At 38.8% G+C, this 17,123-nt stretch overlaps 2 protein-coding genes across 2 annotated transcripts; one reads left to right on the top strand and one right to left on the bottom strand.

Moving 5' to 3' along the window:
• Positions 1-304: 304 nt before the first annotated feature.
• Positions 305-10,308, bottom strand: LOC140946054 (DDB1- and CUL4-associated factor 13-like). Its single transcript, XM_073395122.1, has 10 exons — positions 9,974-10,308; positions 8,713-8,820; positions 7,429-7,524; positions 6,564-6,719; positions 5,543-5,868; positions 4,091-4,189; positions 3,969-4,005; positions 3,039-3,127; positions 1,975-2,049; positions 305-921 (listed from the first exon to the last, which is right to left on the bottom strand). The coding sequence occupies exons 1-10, from the start codon at positions 10,241-10,243 to the stop codon at positions 834-836; spliced, it is 1,344 nt and encodes a 447-aa protein (XP_073251223.1). The 5' UTR covers positions 10,244-10,308; the 3' UTR covers positions 305-833.
• A 77-nt stretch (positions 10,309-10,385) lies between these two features.
• On the top strand, positions 10,386-16,848 carry LOC140946008 (uncharacterized). Its single transcript, XM_073395074.1, has 7 exons — positions 10,386-10,500; positions 12,056-12,214; positions 12,660-12,742; positions 13,316-13,387; positions 13,751-13,808; positions 15,039-15,161; positions 16,255-16,848. Exons 1-7 carry the CDS (start codon positions 10,498-10,500, stop codon positions 16,318-16,320), a joined length of 564 nt encoding a protein of 187 aa, XP_073251175.1. The 5' UTR covers positions 10,386-10,497; the 3' UTR covers positions 16,321-16,848.
• Positions 16,849-17,123: the final 275 nt, after the last annotated feature.

Here is a 17,123-nt window from a genome sequence, read left to right as displayed (position 1 = left end):
CTGACACTTGTGACACAAGCAAAAGCAAATGCAAACACAACTAGCAAAACGAATTAATAATGTTTCTGAATTAAGTTGAGAATTTACTTTATCACGCCGTTGGTAACCTCACTTTCTGTCTTTCACTCCCGACCAACACAAAGAAACAGTTTCTTTGGAAGCTACAATCGGTGAGGAGCAAAATTGTAGAGACACTGTCCCCAAATAGGGTAACCTCGGGAAACAAAACAATCCACATTCCTCCCCCTCACCTCCAAAGTTGCTTCCTACAGGCAGCTCGAGCAGCGGCACAACATTGCATGAAAGGAGAGGGTGGGGAGAAAAAAACTTCATTTTCACCGGTTAGTTTTAAAGAGAATAAATAGTATAGTCATAATTTCTTGTTGCTGCGTTTTTAAAATGAGACAGGGAGAGATAGCTCATCGCATAAGTTTTTTGTAGACAAAAAAGAGAGAAAAACTTGTGTTGACTACGAATGATTTTCATACACACTAAAAATATGTGTACACGATAGTTTATTAACGTCCACTGAACAACTTATCACGGTCAAAAAAAACTTAAAAATAAAACAATGTTTCGAGTTTTCCTCTCATTAACGTTAAAATGTCTCACTGACTCAGTGTTCTTAAGGAACTTCAGTGAAGCTCACATGAACTGTGACTCGATTCCAGACTGATCATTAAATCAAAAGGAACTTTTGTCCCTCGTCGTTGCCTAGCGACACCACTGACCAATAAAGTGGCTCGGATGATCGTCAAAAAAATTTTCCCCGAACGCATTTGTCATTTCTCTACATGATACCACTTACACACATAGCGTGATCATGGGTCCTTTCACTCGACAACAGCGACAGCGTGTTTCTTTCTTTCGGCGACATGTGGAACACTTCCTGGTTTACTATGCTGACGAAGGTTATCCTCCCTAAGAATGAGACAAAATAAATAAAAAATGCTTCCAAGTTTAGTGTTGTTTAATAGAGACCTTTAGATTTTAAGACGAGGACGACTACGCGAACGAGATTTTCGCAGTACTAAGCAGTGCGCGCGCGTGAACCAGCGTAATTTTGGCGTAATTTTAGCCGTCATCATTGCACAACAGATTTTAGCGTAAAAGCCGTAGTGACGGAAACAAATTATCCAGTAACAGACGTCCTATCATTTTTTGATCGGGAGAGGACTTAACTTCCTTCAATAATGATAACCATGTTTACTCTTCTGGTGAAAAACGTAAAATGTGGTTTTACGGGGTGTCTATTTTTTAGAATACGCGAAAAAAAACTTTAAGTCAATTGATACAAAACAAGTTTAACTTTAGAGTCTGTGCAACTGAAATTCAAAGCTGCTGTTTGCTATATGCCGCACAAGATCTTCGAACTTTTCCTTTGTCTACCAGATAAAATTCCAAATGAAAGCTGCTTTATACATGTGGTAATGTTAGCGATGCTGTACAAAATGGTTTAAAGATTTGACTTGGTGAATGGAATTTTCAAGTGTGACCATTCATACGACAGCCGTTGAGTACTATAGCTCTTCCCTTTGGTGCTGATTATCATACTCTGCACGGTGGTTCTAACTTTTGAATATGTCTATTAATAGCAAATTAAAAAACCATTGAGAAAAATGCTACTGGATTTCTTCTTTAGGTTCTGCCGTTTATCACACCGTTCGAATTGCCTACTGTAGGTAATAGCATGATTTGTAGTGCTATTTGGCACAAATACCACGAGTGATATTTTGAAACTGTTATACATAATTTCACGAGCCTTTAGGCGAGTGAAATTAGAGACAAGTTTGAAATATCACGAGTGGTATTTATGCCAAATATCACGTACAAATCATGCTATTATTTGTTTATACTACTACCCGCAAAAGGTTTTGTAATTTTCACATGTAGGTACGTCAAATTAAGCTGAAATACCACTGCTCTAAGCCAATCAAATTGCAGAAAGTTCTCATGTAGTAGTCAAATACATACTTTCTCTTTCTTGAAGCCAGTATGATCTTTTTCTCCTTGGCCGCTTTGAACACAGCCTTAGGGACGTGACGATGCCTGAAAAATAAACGCCCAAATTTTTAAACTTTCGAAGTAACAAGTATTCATTTAACATAAGGTGTTGTTGTTTCATGCTCCTATTAAAAGGGGAAGGAGGGTACAGGGGCCCGTTTCTTGAAATCACTGGAAATTTTTCGGGCCGAAATCAATTATTGGAACTCTTTAGATTGTTCCCGCATTCCTGTAAACAACGGCACCAACTCAAGCTTGGGGTGACAAAATCAGTAGCCTTGCAGCTCTTCAAAACCTCTTATTTAATTGGACCCTATGTGTCGTTGCTCTTTTTTTTTTTCGGGCGAGGTTTCATTGTTAACTTTGTTTGTTCATTGTTTTCCCAAACAATACCGTGAGGTCTTATGACAACTCTGCTGCAAGGTCGCTTCACAAAATATAGTGATTTATACGAAATTGTCCATCGAAGCCTCGACTTCGATTCATTGTCTGGTTTACTTAACCTGTTCCAGGCTCCGAGTTCGCGAAATTAAGAAAGTGCGAACACGGAAATAAAACGGGCTTGCTGGATTTGTTTGCTAATCATCAAGAATAAACCAGTATTGTATTGTATTGTATTGTATTCTCGGTCTCCCCGAGTTCAAATCCTCGGCCAAGCTTGTAAATAGCCAACGGGTTGCCTCCTGCCAGTTGAGGTTTTTAATCCTGTTATGTTGTATCTGAATTATTTGTATCTAAGTATATAAGTGGAGTGCCTGTAAACTAGCTGGATAAGTTACGTGCACTTTTCAATGCAAACAAGCCTTTAAACCCTTTTTTTAAAAAACGGGAGGAAACTGATCGTGTTTACTGGAGTGGAATGGGGGAAAATTCAATCCAGCACGAATGAACAATCGCGATGAAACGCAATGCGATTACACTTAATTAAAAACGCTTTTTTTTGCCTTCACTGTGGTTGTTGCTTAGGTCCCAATGGTGTGGCCTTCACTTTGTCGCGCTCTGAGCAATTCTAAGAAATAAGGGTGTGCAGTTACCTCTTAATTCGCTTGAGTTGAGGGTGATGTTGGAATCTTTCCTTAAGCTTGGCATTGTAGTTAAACGTTGCTTTTTCCCGTGGAGCAAGCTGAAAAAAAGAAAAGGACTCTTAATTACCGGTAACCAGTTTACTTCCAAGAAACATGTCATGAACTATCTTAGTTGTCTGACGAAATTCACAACCTTTTTAAAACTGGCCAAACTGAAGCAAAAAAGGAAGAAAAACTCGCACACATACTTGCAGTCCTATCTAAGGGTCCATTTTGACGACCTTTGCTTTGAATATTTGTAATTACTCGTCTTATGTCTCCAGAATATTCAATACGTCATGGGTAAAACGCGGTCCGCGTACCACAGGGAGAACTCCAGGTTCTTCTCAAATCTGTATCATTCCCATAATCCGCAATGCGCAGTACGTATCGACAGTCTGTGTTTAACTCTGACCGACATGTTTCATGTCAATACACTGAACCCCCAATAAAAGAAAATCGCTCAACTTGCCAACGATTCCTCAGTAGCTCAATTGTTAGAGCATCCGATCTAGAACACGGAGGGTCGTGGGTTCGAATCCCATCCGGGGCACAGATTTTTTGTGTGTCCGCTTATGTTTGATTCTTTTTATCTCCCTTTATTCCCTTTAGTATTTCATATCATTGGCACAGGTTGGTTAATAATAATAATAATAATAAATCTTATATAACGCCGATATCAATCAATATTCGCTATTTTCATCAGCGCTTAAAAAATAAAAAAAATGTGCTAACACTAAAATTATAAATATTTCTTAGGGACTTGAACTGTAAAAAGCGGTTGAAAAACGAGTTTAAAAAGCGCATAAAATTACATAAAAGCTTTCTGGAATTAAAATGTCTTGAGTGTCTTCTTAAAAGAGGGGCTGCTCCTAATCGCACAGGGACTGAACTACTTACCGCTCCCAGTTTTTGTGAAGCATTAGCTTTCCATATTCTAGGAGGAAAAGGATAAAAGAAACCATTTCACGATGAGCTCATTAAGAAAACAAAGAAGGAAAAAACGTCAAGTAACACTTTACCTGATATTTGTTTCATCGCTTCCTGAAAGGACGTAAGTGGAATCCGCACTGAATCGAACACAAAACACGCGTTGCATTCTTCGTGTGTGATACACCTCCCTAAGGATAAGACAAGCGTTCAGTTGCAACAATCGGGTCTTTTTCAAAACATTCAATTTTATGACCAACCGTACCCGCTTAGTTTTAGAGAACGCCCAAACTACCGGCCGTTTATTGCTGGTTTTCACATGACGTCACTAAAATTCAAACTACAAAACTATCGATCCTACCGAGATTTTACTCTCACGATGTATTAGAGCAGCTGAAAACTAATTTTCATACAAATTTTCGCTTCAAAAGGGTTCTTGGTTTTGTGATAGAGTACGCCTGAATTTCTAAGGTTTTGCGTGACGCGGCATTTACATGACGGCCAAGAGAGCTATCATGTAGGTTTTAAAAAAAATAACTTATTTCAGGGACTCTTCCTATCTAAACAGTTTATGTATTAGAAAAAGTTTTACTTTAATTTTTATGAGTTCTTCGAAGAATAAATTCACGCTTTTGTAGCAAAACTCGGTAACAGATGTTTCTGTTGGTTTCCGTCCGCCATGTTGGTACTCATCCGGATGGGCTCCAGCGTGGCGCCTCCATACAAATCTCTATAAATTTGGGTAAAACGTTTCTTCGAATATCTCGTATACGAAATATTCCTCTGAGCCGAAATTTGGCGACGGTCTTTCCCACATTCTGGACTTTATCTACTGAACGGTTTTTATTTTATTTTGATCTATTTTGAATGGCGTGACACTGAAAACCAGCAATCGGTTTTGAAACGAGGTAATGTTTTGAGTAGGTGGGATACGATCATCCTAGTGTGTGTAGTGGTGAATAGATTACCTGTCATATTCAGAATGAAAGTTAGTTGTGTCTCACGTTGCCTCTATTGCATGACAAATACCGCATAGGTTGTTGAAACGTCGGTTACTGTCACTAAAGTCCTATTCAGGAATACCCGGATCAATTTAGCTTTCTAGTAAACTGCTCACCTACCCCTCCCCTAAGCCATCATTTTGCCTAAGTAAGAAGTAAGTGTTTATGTTAGCTTGGGGGAGGGGTAGGTGGGCAGCTTCCCAGAAACTCAAACCTACGAATCAACCCATTTATTAAGGTATAGTTTATTGGTCGAGATTCGTACCGTCACCGTCAACCGCCACCGTTCCGCGAAACCTCCCCCGGCGGGCGGGACAGTCTGAGGTGAGAGATGTTCCGGCACTTGCATTTTGGAGTATATCTCTCGCGAACAGTAAGTGCACTGAAAGAGTCTCCAGAACCAAACCAGCAAGACCTTGCCCAACTAGTTTATAAAAGAACTGGTTTCTGTGGCTTACATAAGCAGTGGATAGTGAATTGCGAGGTGGTAAAGCATAATTCCCCTTTTAAAAACCGGGCTCTGTTGACCACTTCTGGACTTACCTGCTTCTTCCACTGTCGCGACTGTAAATCCTGATCGTTTTATCAAAACTTCCAGTCACAAATTCCTGACCCGTGGGGGAATAGTCCACGTCCAGCACAGCTGAAACATGATCCATGTGCACGTTGATTGGTTGGTTAAAACGACGAATGTCAAACGTGTACAGATTCGAATCCTCATTGGCTGCTGTGAAGATGAACGACTCAAGTGGATTCCAGGCCACTGTGTTGCTCCTCATCTCCATGACAACCTTACGGAGTGGGGTCGAACCGCGCATATCATAAAGGATAATGCTGCGATCGGAAGCCGTGCTGGCGAGCAAATGGGTCTGGAGAAAAAAAATGGTAACGGTTCTCAAATACCACGGTGCTGGCTTTGTCAGAATACTCCTAAATCAATGGTGATGCGTTCGCTTCTCCACGACGTCTGAGCTAAATTATTGCATATATTGTTTTGCCTATTGCTCCTTAACATAAAGTTGTGCGTGGCAAATCAACATCAGCTAATTCAAGGCTGGGCTCTAGCGGCACCCGGTGGCCCCTGGCGCCTAACTTTTGCTCCCCGACGACTAGAAAAGTTAGATCCTGGTTGTTTTCATAGAAATCAACAGCAATGCTGGGCACCCTGGATTTCACAGGTCTAGAGCAGACGAACACGTTTGCGTTTTAGGTGAGGAAAATGTAATTAAAGTTAACCCCCTCCCCCCCTGAACAGTGTTGGGTGTTACAAGTCAAACACCTTTTACATATCTTGTACACTTTACGGGCCTCAACTTTGTTTAGGGGGGGTGGGGGAAAAATCTTGTTGAGGCCGTGTTTATGAGTGTGTATCGCAGGTTAGCTACAAATTCCATACAAAACCAAGTGAAAAGGGGAGGTGTCCCAACACCTTTGGGCCAGGATTGTAGCATAGCCTTGAAAATCCAATCATGCTATCAGAGAACAGATTTAACAAATTTTGTCAAATATCCTCCTCTATCCAGGAGCTAAGCCACCAAATGGGATTGGTTATTTTGGTTTTTACCTCTATGGGGTTAAACTTGACACTATGGATGGTGTCCACACCCCAAGTGAAGCTCCTCACGGGCTCAGCTCTGTGTTCATCCCAGATATCAACTTGTTCTCCGCAAGTTGCAAATACGGCACTCTTCCAATGATGATCAATACCATGATAAAGATTCTAATAAATGAAAAGAAACAAAGTGTATTAAACCCGTCAAACAAAGGAAAATAATGACTTCTGACCTGTAAATGTGTGACATTCAAGACATGGTATGGATCATGTTGTGTCCTAGCCACTGGGCTATGAAATGAGGACCCATAAACTTGAAATATTTGAGATGGCTGTCCTTATGTCCATCTTAAAGCAAGTCAAAGAAAGTGATTGAGTAATGCACATAAACTACTCCATTACAAGTAATAACGTGTTACCCCATTAAAGTCAGTAAATCTCAATATTCACCAGCTTTACTATGTTGTTCCAGGCTCCAAAAAAGTGAGGAAAGCAGATCAGGAAAAGTTGCGTGAAAACTGCATGGAGGTTAGGGAAACATGGAGTAGTTGAGCCTATAAAAATTGTTCAATACCTCATTTGGGCAGATGATTGGTCATATATGATTGCTCGTGCAGAGTCTAACAAGTATGTCAAGTATGTGAAACCCTACACTGCACCTTTGGATGTTTTGACATTTGACATTTTGACACTAGAAATACTTTTCAGGAAGTGGGCAGGGTAGAGGGCAGGATTGAGGTCATGATTACAGGCTCTCCCCTTCTCGTTTCAAGCTGTTTTTTTGTTCATTCGTTATTACCCTGCTTGCTAGATTTTTTCGCTTGTCCACACTGATGGAGACCCTGGCGCAGGCTACAGCTCTACTGAATCATCATACCTTGCCTATGATTGTATTTACTGGATCTGGTGAGGATGCACTGGCACTCAAACTCTGCTCCATGCTCCACTGTTTTATAACTTTGTCATCTCCAATCTAGATGCAAGTTTTAGGAATCACCACACTTTAGTTTAACGATACAAAATAATTATTCAAATAATAAAACAGTCAGTTGCATTATAGGCTGGATTTCCAGCCATTCGAGTGAGTCCAGTTTGGATCCTCCTTTCAACAGGTGGCAGGTGCTCTTCAAGCCACTCATGGACTTCTGTCAAGCCTAATATTATAAAGTTGCTATATGCAGTTCTGAAAGAAGCTAGAAATCTTGTTGAGCACTCTTAGCTAGATGTTGTTTCCATGTAGGCTCAATTTATAAAAAAAAAAAAACATCAAGCTAGACTACAATACAATCCTGATTTCTCGAACCCTCAGTTTTTTGAAATTCCAAATTATTTGAAAAAAACCTAAAGTCACTTCACCAGTCAAACACTGTAATATTACTCTCTATTTTTCACACCACCTGATAATTCAAAACCATCTGCTTTTCCCAAGGTTATTCCAATAATAAGGATTCTACCATAGTTACAAGTTTTCAAAGAAGAGCCTTTTTACTTTTTACTTTTTAAAAATCTGATTCTTGAGCACTTGAGTGCAGATTTATCACATGTACCGTAACTACAAAAGTCAAGAAATGCATGCATAATGCATGAAAGCAGTGATAGCTCAAACTGATAACTAGAGATCTTTTCTATTTGTTTCATAAATACTGCAACGGGCCTGTTAAATTCTTACTTCATTTAACAAATTATGCTACTTTAAAAAGCACCACTTTGAATTAAAGAGCAACTTGCCTTCCAGGATAGAAGAAAATAAAACAAGCATATACAATGTACAATAAAGTATGTTCACATATGCAGCAATTGTTGCTATCTTTTTGCCTATGACCAACAATTAATTCATACTTTGCAATCTTAAAAATTAATTAATCATTTTTAAGAAAAAATGGAGGAAATTTAAACAAACTGCAATAAAAATATTGTCTCATGCAGGGGCAGATCCAGGAGTTTTTTTAGGATGGGGTGCACTCGTCTCTTGCTCTTCTTCAACACCAATAAACCACATAGTTTTTTTTTTTGCAGAATACCAGTTGTATTAGAAAACCGCAGGTCATCTCAGGGATGGGGGGGTGCGCACCCCCTGCACCCTTCCCCTAGATCCGCCCCTGTTATGGGAATTGTTGTGCAGTTTGTGGTAGTTGCATTTGTAAAAAAATTCAAAACTTACAGAGATGAATGTGTCTCCTAAAGAATTTACACATAATCCACGAACAAACCCAGAATGTGCTGTTAGGGTCCTAAGGCATTCACGTCTTGGTAAACTCCATAGACGAATCTATAATAAATTGAGTTGTATCTTAATTAGATGTTACAAAAAGGTTCACATGTGCTTGTAACCCGTTTATGTATTTTGTTAATAGAACAACCACTCTCTTTAACCACCTTATACTTCTTTTTGACACAAATGATTAAACACCCCTACATGTACTTCTCTCCCTCCCCCTCCCCTCCCCCCTTCCCCCCACCTCTGTCCTTTTTATTATAGTACAAACAACACTTTTATTTCTTCATCATGAGTTTTAGACTGAAGATCAGGAGGTTGCACCATAGAATTTCTGGATACTATTAAAAATCCTGGTCAGACCAACCATTCAAGATCTATAGAACAAAAGATCAAGGTGTTCAAATGCAAATGAGGACAAGGTGTTTTCCTGCAATCCTGCACCTTAGAGCACTGTATTTGCAAATGACAAGACCTAATTTCCATAACTAGGAAGGTCATGCAACAGATTTACAAAGGCATCCTAAATTAAAGATACCTTAGCAGTATTGTTTCTCTATAAAGAGCTAATATTATAAAGGCCTATTGCTGCCGGTGATCAAATAATAATAATAATAATAATAATAATTTTATTTATATAGCACTAAAATCCAATAATTGTCCAAAGCGCTACCTAATTACAAAAAAGAATATAAAAAAAAATCTAAATTATAAAATATCTACAATATACAATATAATTCAAATATAGCCTAAGTTATGTACTATATAAATCAAAAACATCTTAAAACAAAAGGAATCTCATAACCTATATGCTAACTTAAATAAAAAAGTTTTAAGGGATTGCTTAAAAGTTGCCACTGAAGCACATTTCCTAATCTCTAGAGGTAAATCGTTCCACAATTTAGGTCCTGCAATAGAGAAAGCTCTGTCTCCATATGTTTTCAATCTGCTTCTTGGAATCACTAAATATTCAAATGAACCACTAAATATTCAAATGAGAATCAAGCTACACCACTTGAGTATTTCCCATAATGCGCCTTAATTGCCGCACCAAATTTTGCATAACTTTTGTTCTTAATTTGTCCTTAGTACTTCGTTTGTCGCGAGAGAAACTGAAGACAATGCAAAATTTGGAGTGTAATGACGGTAGTCCTTACAATCTAAAGGTCAACAAATTAAATTTGAGAGAGACAGAGTAAATACCTACCTCCCCATCACATGAGCCAGAGAGTAAGACGGATAAGCTTCTAGGGTGTCTAGCAATACAGTTCACGCCATCAGTGTGCCCATCTAAAGAGCTTACAAATGGTTTGGCAAAAACACGTTCGAGTTTAACCGCGTTTAACGCACGTGTATACTCGCGCGGTCCTTCGAAAGGATGCAATGATGGATCAAGATTGCGATGGAGTTTGTGAATATCTGACTTGTTCTCTCGTATGTAATGGGCGGGATTCCTTGAAAGGACTTTAACCTTCATTGTAAAGTGTATGAAACCTTTTACAATGTTCCGAGAGCCTTTACAGCGCCGCCATGTTTCTTTAGTCGCCCGCACTCGTATTGAGTAGCGGAATCACAATAACCTCGATTCGATGTCGACTATTCACAGTTACCATGGCAATGGAAAGTGCACCAGCGAACAAGATGGCGGTCGATTAAGAAACAGCTGTGTTTTGATGTCGGTTTTTTGCCTGTTGTGTAGTTCAAAGTTTAAGCTTTACTATGCTCTAAGCAATGGTAAGTATTATTTTATCAATCTATTGCCTATATACAGAAACTCCGTGAATCAGAGGATTAAAATCAGCCTTAATTCCATGAAGCAATGTGGCTTACATTAATGCATGCATGAAAGCTTTCATTCTCCGCATGTATCTTTTACATACGAATAGAGACGTCTTGATCGCTGGGTGCTTTTGTTGTTCTTCTCCGTTTGCCGAAAAATATCTTTCTTTTTGCCATCATAATCAACAAAATTTTCCATTAAAAGTCTCATGCTTCTATTTAACACTCGCCTTTTGATAAGCTTTATTGTTTGCAGAAATTATTGTGACAGTGTTGTTGTTTGTCAGTCTATCGTTTCTTTTCGTAGCAAAAATCAAACGCATTAGCTACCATTAACCCTCAAGGGAAATCATTTCCAAAAATCATATATGCTATATATCAGTTTCATATGGACATCCACAAACAAAGTAGCGGACACCAAATAAATGGCTCAGTACAAGTATATTTCAAACCCCCTACCCATATTTTCTTTAAAGTGAACCTTTATTCACGGGACACCTCTACTATACTAAGCTGATTTCTCTGAAGGTCCTGTGAGTGTCTGCTTGTACATGTAGGTTTCACTGTTCGTTGATCTGTACCTACTTATACACCTCTCCTCAAGAAATAAGCCCCCAGGGGCACTAAACGGAGGAAATAATAACAATAGGTCTAATTCCAAATTTTTATAGAGCGATTTTCGTATGACCTGGAAATGAAAACTTGTGAAAAAAACAGAAACAACAGACCAATGGAAATAGAGCAATTTGATTGGTTTGTCGAATGGATACAAATGAGAGTGGCTTTTGGTTGGTTAAGTGAACGCTCGGTTTTAAAAACCTTATGCCAGAAAAACTTTCTAGAAAATTATCAATCAATACTTTGCTTTGACATCATAGTGCAACAAGATTGGCCAATCAAACAATGCCTTCTCCATATAAGAGTTTTCTTTGGCGCGAAAACAAAGAGGCCATGTTTTGATCTTTTCATTCACTGGCTGATAAAACATTTAACAAACACTTGCCGGAACCATTTTTCAAGGTCATACAAAAATCACTCTATTCTAAGTAATGGAGATGACCATCCATGTGACTCAAGTCCTGATTTTGCCTGTCAAGTGAGGCCCTGTTAGGGTAAAATAGTGACAAGCGATGCGGCCTTGAAACAGGGGCATGTGACAAGATGAAATGGCAGCAAATGATTTAAAGATGGGTCAAATACTGACAGGGATATGGCCTACTCCTTAAAATGCAAAACGACCATATTTGAAACTCAGACGAGGGACATACGTACTCCCCCAAAAAGGGCCTTGACAGTGACTGACATTCCAGCTCTCCTAACCCTAAAAGCCAATTGGTTTGATACCCTGACCAAGAATGGGAAATAATGATAAATGATAAACACCCTACGAGCATGCAGCTCCTACATTACTGGTTTATTTATCATCTTCAGAGTCGCTGACTGTGAGTGTGACCTCTGTACCACCCACTTATGACATGACTCTCTCCATGTTTGTGTATTCTGTCAACAGGAAAAATCTTCATCCAATGTTAAGTTACCCAATATAGAGAAAACAAGTGCCAGGGGTGGAAACAGTGAAAATGAAAGGTTTAAAGCAAGAAACTGGAAAGTGTTAAGTAAAAAGGAGATACAGAAGCTGCCTCCACAACAAAGAAGCAAATACCTGGCAGTAAGAGATTTTTTTTATACTTAACAAAAAGACACAGCAAGACCTAACAAACCATTTCAATCTTCAAACTAAAAATCGGTATTAGGGGTGACAACTAGTCTTTCAAAATACTGCTTCCACATCATTAGTTTTACATGAATCATGCTCAAGTAGAATTTAGCCATCATTCTGTCCAGCATGACATTGGTGTGAAGCTGCTATATACAAAAGAATATTTACATAGAGTTGCTCAATCAGTTCCATTGTTGTTTTTCTCCTTCAAAGATGTTCTTCCTCTGTAGGGAAAAATTATTGTTTTACAAGACAAAAACCATCTGCAAGAGGAGGTTATTATGAAATTAAGGGTATTAAATCAATGACTGATTCCTTGCCAAAGTACTTTTTTAACTAATGTTTAGCAACTGTATCTTCAATCTTTTTTTGTTGTTGTTATTTTGTATTTCAGTATGAACCAGCTCCTAAAGAATGCAGTGAAGCTATGTCAGCTGCAAGAAAAAGACTGAAGGAGTTAGACAAATCACAAAAAAAGTAGGTGTAAAATTTTAAAGTGTTAACATTTTCCTCTGCCCTTTAAGGGATTTAAAGGAGAAATGAAACAAACAAAGAATAAAGCAAGTTCAAATTCCAAACTGATAGGGTTACCATTTTTCTACAAATTAAAAGTATCTTTTATAGTTTGCTCTGTTAAAACACTAATAATTAAATTTGTAGCACACTCTGGAAATGTGGTTTTATGTTCACCACAACTTAATTTACTGTGTTTCGAATGGTTCGAAACGGTCTTTAATTTGTTCTTGAGAGTGGGAAGGAGGACTGGAGTTGAACTTAAAATGGTCCAAACACTTTAGCTGCTATGGTGACCAGAACAAGGGCTTAGCCTAGAGTGACTCCATGTATGCCTGGTGCCCAAGACAACTCAGTTAGTTCCTACCTTTTCTAGCCTCCCATGCAGACATTCTTAGGGGTTCGTCATGTGTTCCTGATGAACTCCTAGGAACGTCTGCATGGGAGGCTTTGTCTTTTCATGTTATTTTGTCATTTTTGCCTTTGACTGTGAGACTTTAGTGTAAAATAACTTAATTTGTTCCTTGCATTGTAAAGACATCACAAGCCACCACCCATGGAAGAGGTCGTTGAGAATGAAAAACACATCAAGATAATAGGACAGTTAAAGTAAGTAAGAAGCATGAGTGTTCTTACAGACCATGCAACTTAACAGTGAGTGTTTCTGTCAAACAAATTAGAAACACACAGAAATTCACATGCAACTCTGACGGGTAAAATCAAATCCTGTCCGATTGTCCTTATGGCACGCCCTTAAAAAATTATGCTGTTCAGATTCTGTTGCCATGTTAGCAAACAATTTTCTACCAGTTTGGAGCCTAGTAAAAGCCCACCTCAAGAGTTTGTTGAGTCACTAAACTTGACTCTAGTGGGCCGGGAATACATCAGGTTTTTGAGGAATTGTATGATATTCCTACAATGGTGTACAGTTTCCTTTTTGATATTTGAACTGTGATTTGCTTACATCAACAGGGCAGCTGAAGCGAGAAACAGAATCAGGCTCACAAGACTTAGATACCAAAACAACCGGGTAAGATCGCGGCAAAAAAGGAGTCTTTTCTAACCCAGTCATTATTCATATTATTTGACTGGTTCTGCAAATAATGGAGAAACCTTCTGGTGATTTCAGATGGGTACAAATTAAAAACCATTAACAACTAATTCCAAACCATCTCATGGTGCTTTCATTAATCTTACTCTCAGGTGGGACGTGAAATAACCCTTAGAAACATACATGTAAACACCTCTGGCATTTTAAAGGAGCTGTGTCACAAAGTTTAGCCAAATTAGGAAATTACAAAAATGCCCGTTAAATTAAGAGAAACATAAAAATAACCACTTAAAATTTTAAAGGAAGGTTGAAATAACATAACAGAAACAACAGATGCCACAGATGGGCAAAACTGAAGAAGATTGAAATGGATTGATATTAGGATTTTTCAAAACTGTCCAGCCTAACAGTTTTTCAAAGTTGATCCCTGCTGCTTGCAACTTTAAAAATAATGCTCAGGAGACATATTTGTTGGTCTTGTATCTCTGATTTTGTCATTTACATGTAATTTCTTTGCTTACTTTAAGTTTCATGGCAATTGAGGGCGAGTAATTCGCAAAATTAAACAAAATGAACTGGACTGCCATGACACAGCCCCTTTAAGTATCAAGTATATAGAAAACAAAGAATTCAACACACAATAGAACCTACTGTAGGAAAACAAAAGATGCAAAACAAAGAAAAAGCTGATAGGTTCTGCATAAAGGTATTAAACCCTGAAATATACAAACATGGTATCTCAAAACCTGTGCAAAAATTTACTTTTTTATTTACCATAAATCTTCTATTAAGCCCCCTGGGAGGCTTTTTTTTCAAGCACTTTTTTGTGGGGGGGGGGGGGGGCTTATTTAATTTAGTGAAACGCATCAACGGGAGCAAGGTTTCTCACGGACGGACTTGTGGTTCCCGGGCGTTATACTTGCTTTTTCTAACAATACGAAAATTGGAACAATTCTCCACAGAGAACTGGAGCGTAAAGTTGAAAAAGTTAAGCACATTAAGTTGGAGGTCATGCGGCCGAAGACCAAAAACAATATAAATTTCCAGCCAGAATAAACGATAACTGATCAGTCCACTTTTATTGTTTGCGAGGAATAAGGATGGAGGAGAGGGAAAGGGGTTTTTTTTAACTTTCCTCCTCTGGGGGAGGGGGGCTTATTTGAGAGGGAGGAGTTAACAGAGAATTTACAGTATTAATTTATTTTTCAGAGTTCAGAAGTTACCCACTTGATTTCTTGCCAGCCGACAGCCCTCAAAGCAGTTCGACTACAGAGTTTGGTCCCACCCAGCCCTGACAAGATCTATATAAGGGATCTGCTGGTTAAAAATGAGGTAATTATGTACCAAATCCTCCCATCCCCCCTCCCCTTCGGGGCATACCTGAGGTTTGTTCCATACGGTGTAGAATTTGACCCAAAATGAGGCCCACCCAGTCGGGCATTTGACTTTCGTGTCAAAACGCTGGTCAGCGTCGCAAGCAAAAGGATTTCACAATTGCTTCATACGGCATGGGCACCGCGGTCACGACTCATTGCTCCTATGCTCACTGTTTTGTTAGAACAATTGAAGGGCTTTCTGGAACGTACAATGTTATTGAAATGAACAAACCTCCGTAAGACAGCTTTCCGAGACTTAAGATATTTCGGTTATGTTTAGTAGGATATTTACACTTGAATAAATGGTTTGACCCATGAGAAAATTTTTGAGTAGTCGCTGGTGTGGGGGATTTGAAGCATTTTGAATAAATTTTTTATCTTAACCCGAATACTCTGAATGAAAAGATAAAACACTTATGAAAATTCAGCGTGCATCTTGTCCAAACTGACTGCACGCATTTATAATCACTGTAAGAAATTTATACCTGGTAAAATTCCTTTAACTGAAAACTCAGCAAAGGGATTTTAAAGAAAAAAAATTTTCAGCCTCAGGGAAAACACAGATTGAATGACTCAAACAAAAAATTTGTACCTGTAAGTGATTTTTTAGAAACCTGGTTCAATTTCGCACTATTTAAAAAAGTCATCGTTATATGGAGAAGCCATAGATTGTGTCGCCCATATACAGTAGCGCTCAAAAGTAAGTGACCAGTCGCGTCTCGTTTCCTGCGCGACGAGAGTCGCGTAGCGCGAGAATCATCGAACCGGAAAGTTTTGGGAAGACAGTGTAGGATTCTGGATTCCACACCGTGTACCGGGTACTGGTACTCGATTCCGTGTTCTTTGAAATTGGAACTTGGATTTCAGATTCCAAAAGTTGATTTTGACTTCAAAACGTGAGTCTACCACTTAATGATTTTTCCAGCAAATAACAGCACTTTTTCCCAATTAAAATTCTTGAAAATAGATTCACCAGTTAGTTTTAGAGCCAAAACGTCCGTTAGTTTTCCGGTAATACCCTCACATCAATCTCTACCACTTACTTGCAGAGGTATCGAGTGAACAAATTATTGGAGGACGAGACGGGATTGGAAACGGCGCGCATACTCACGTGACCCAGCCAGATGTCATATGCTGATTGGTGAATTTTGCCCAGTGTTCACGTGCACGGCCGATTTGCGCGTTTTGTAGAACCCGAGGTGAAACAGCCCAAAAGCAGACATTTCGAGAAACAAAAATGATACCATTCTACAATTTCACTTTTTTATTACGTACTCTCTTCTTGGCCATCTAATAGGCAGCTTTAGCCAAGACAAGGCGACGCCAGTGAAGATACTCGCGCAGATCTAACAATCTCCTTAACTAACGGCCGAGCACCGGAAGTGGCGTTTAGCCCTTTTCGCGCAATCGTTTTTTTTCATTTGAAGTCGCGTTGTCCTAGCTAAATCTGGCCCATTGACTGTCCAAAGCACCCTCCTTTCTTCTATGCAAATTTTTTTGTAGTCAAACACGTTTCGAACTCTGATTTTAACTCTTATACAGATCTCGTGTAAATAATTTATATAAAATCTTCGCCTATCTTGAGAATAAATATATTGAATTTTAGGAAGAGTGTAATAAAGCCTGTACAATATACATTTTAACGAGCATTATTAAAAATATAGCCTTTTACCATGAATATAATTGGATAAATGCACTATCTAGTCGTCACTTAAATGAATCTTAAGCTTCACCTCTTGGCTGCTGTTTCAGATTTCAGCTCAGATTCAGAATTGTTTGTAATATCATAGGTGACGAATTACTCCTTAATTTTGGCGCGAAATGTCATCATTAATTTGTAATTTCACATGTGAAATTACAAAATTGCTATGGCAACCTTCCGTACGTCTCAGTGTCAAGATGGCGACGAAGTTTAAAT

The sequence above is a fragment of the Porites lutea genome, chromosome 8, assembly GCF_958299795.1.
Source record: "Porites lutea chromosome 8, jaPorLute2.1, whole genome shotgun sequence".
NCBI lineage: Eukaryota > Metazoa > Cnidaria > Anthozoa > Scleractinia > Poritidae > Porites > Porites lutea.
This window is presented reverse-complemented; position numbering and strand designations above follow the sequence as displayed.

Bases quoted from the DNA above. Each gene is read 5' to 3' on its own strand.
- LOC140946054 (XM_073395122.1), bottom strand. From the start codon at position 10,243: ATGAAGGTTAAAGTCCTTTCAAGGAATCCCGCCCATTACATACGAGAG. The intron at 7,525-8,712 runs GTAAGTTTTGAA...ACTTGCATCTAG, and splicing joins TAGGAGACACATTCATCTCT to ATTGGAGATGACAAAGTTAT. The intron at 6,720-7,428 runs GTATGATGATTC...TTCATTTATTAG, and splicing joins TAAATACAATCATAGGCAAG to AATCTTTATCATGGTATTGA.
- LOC140946008 (XM_073395074.1), top strand. The intron at 12,743-13,315 runs GTAGGTGTAAAA...TGCATTGTAAAG, and splicing joins TTAGACAAATCACAAAAAAA to ACATCACAAGCCACCACCCA. The intron at 15,162-16,254 runs GTAATTATGTAC...ACTTACTTGCAG, and splicing joins ATCTGCTGGTTAAAAATGAG to AGGTATCGAGTGAACAAATT.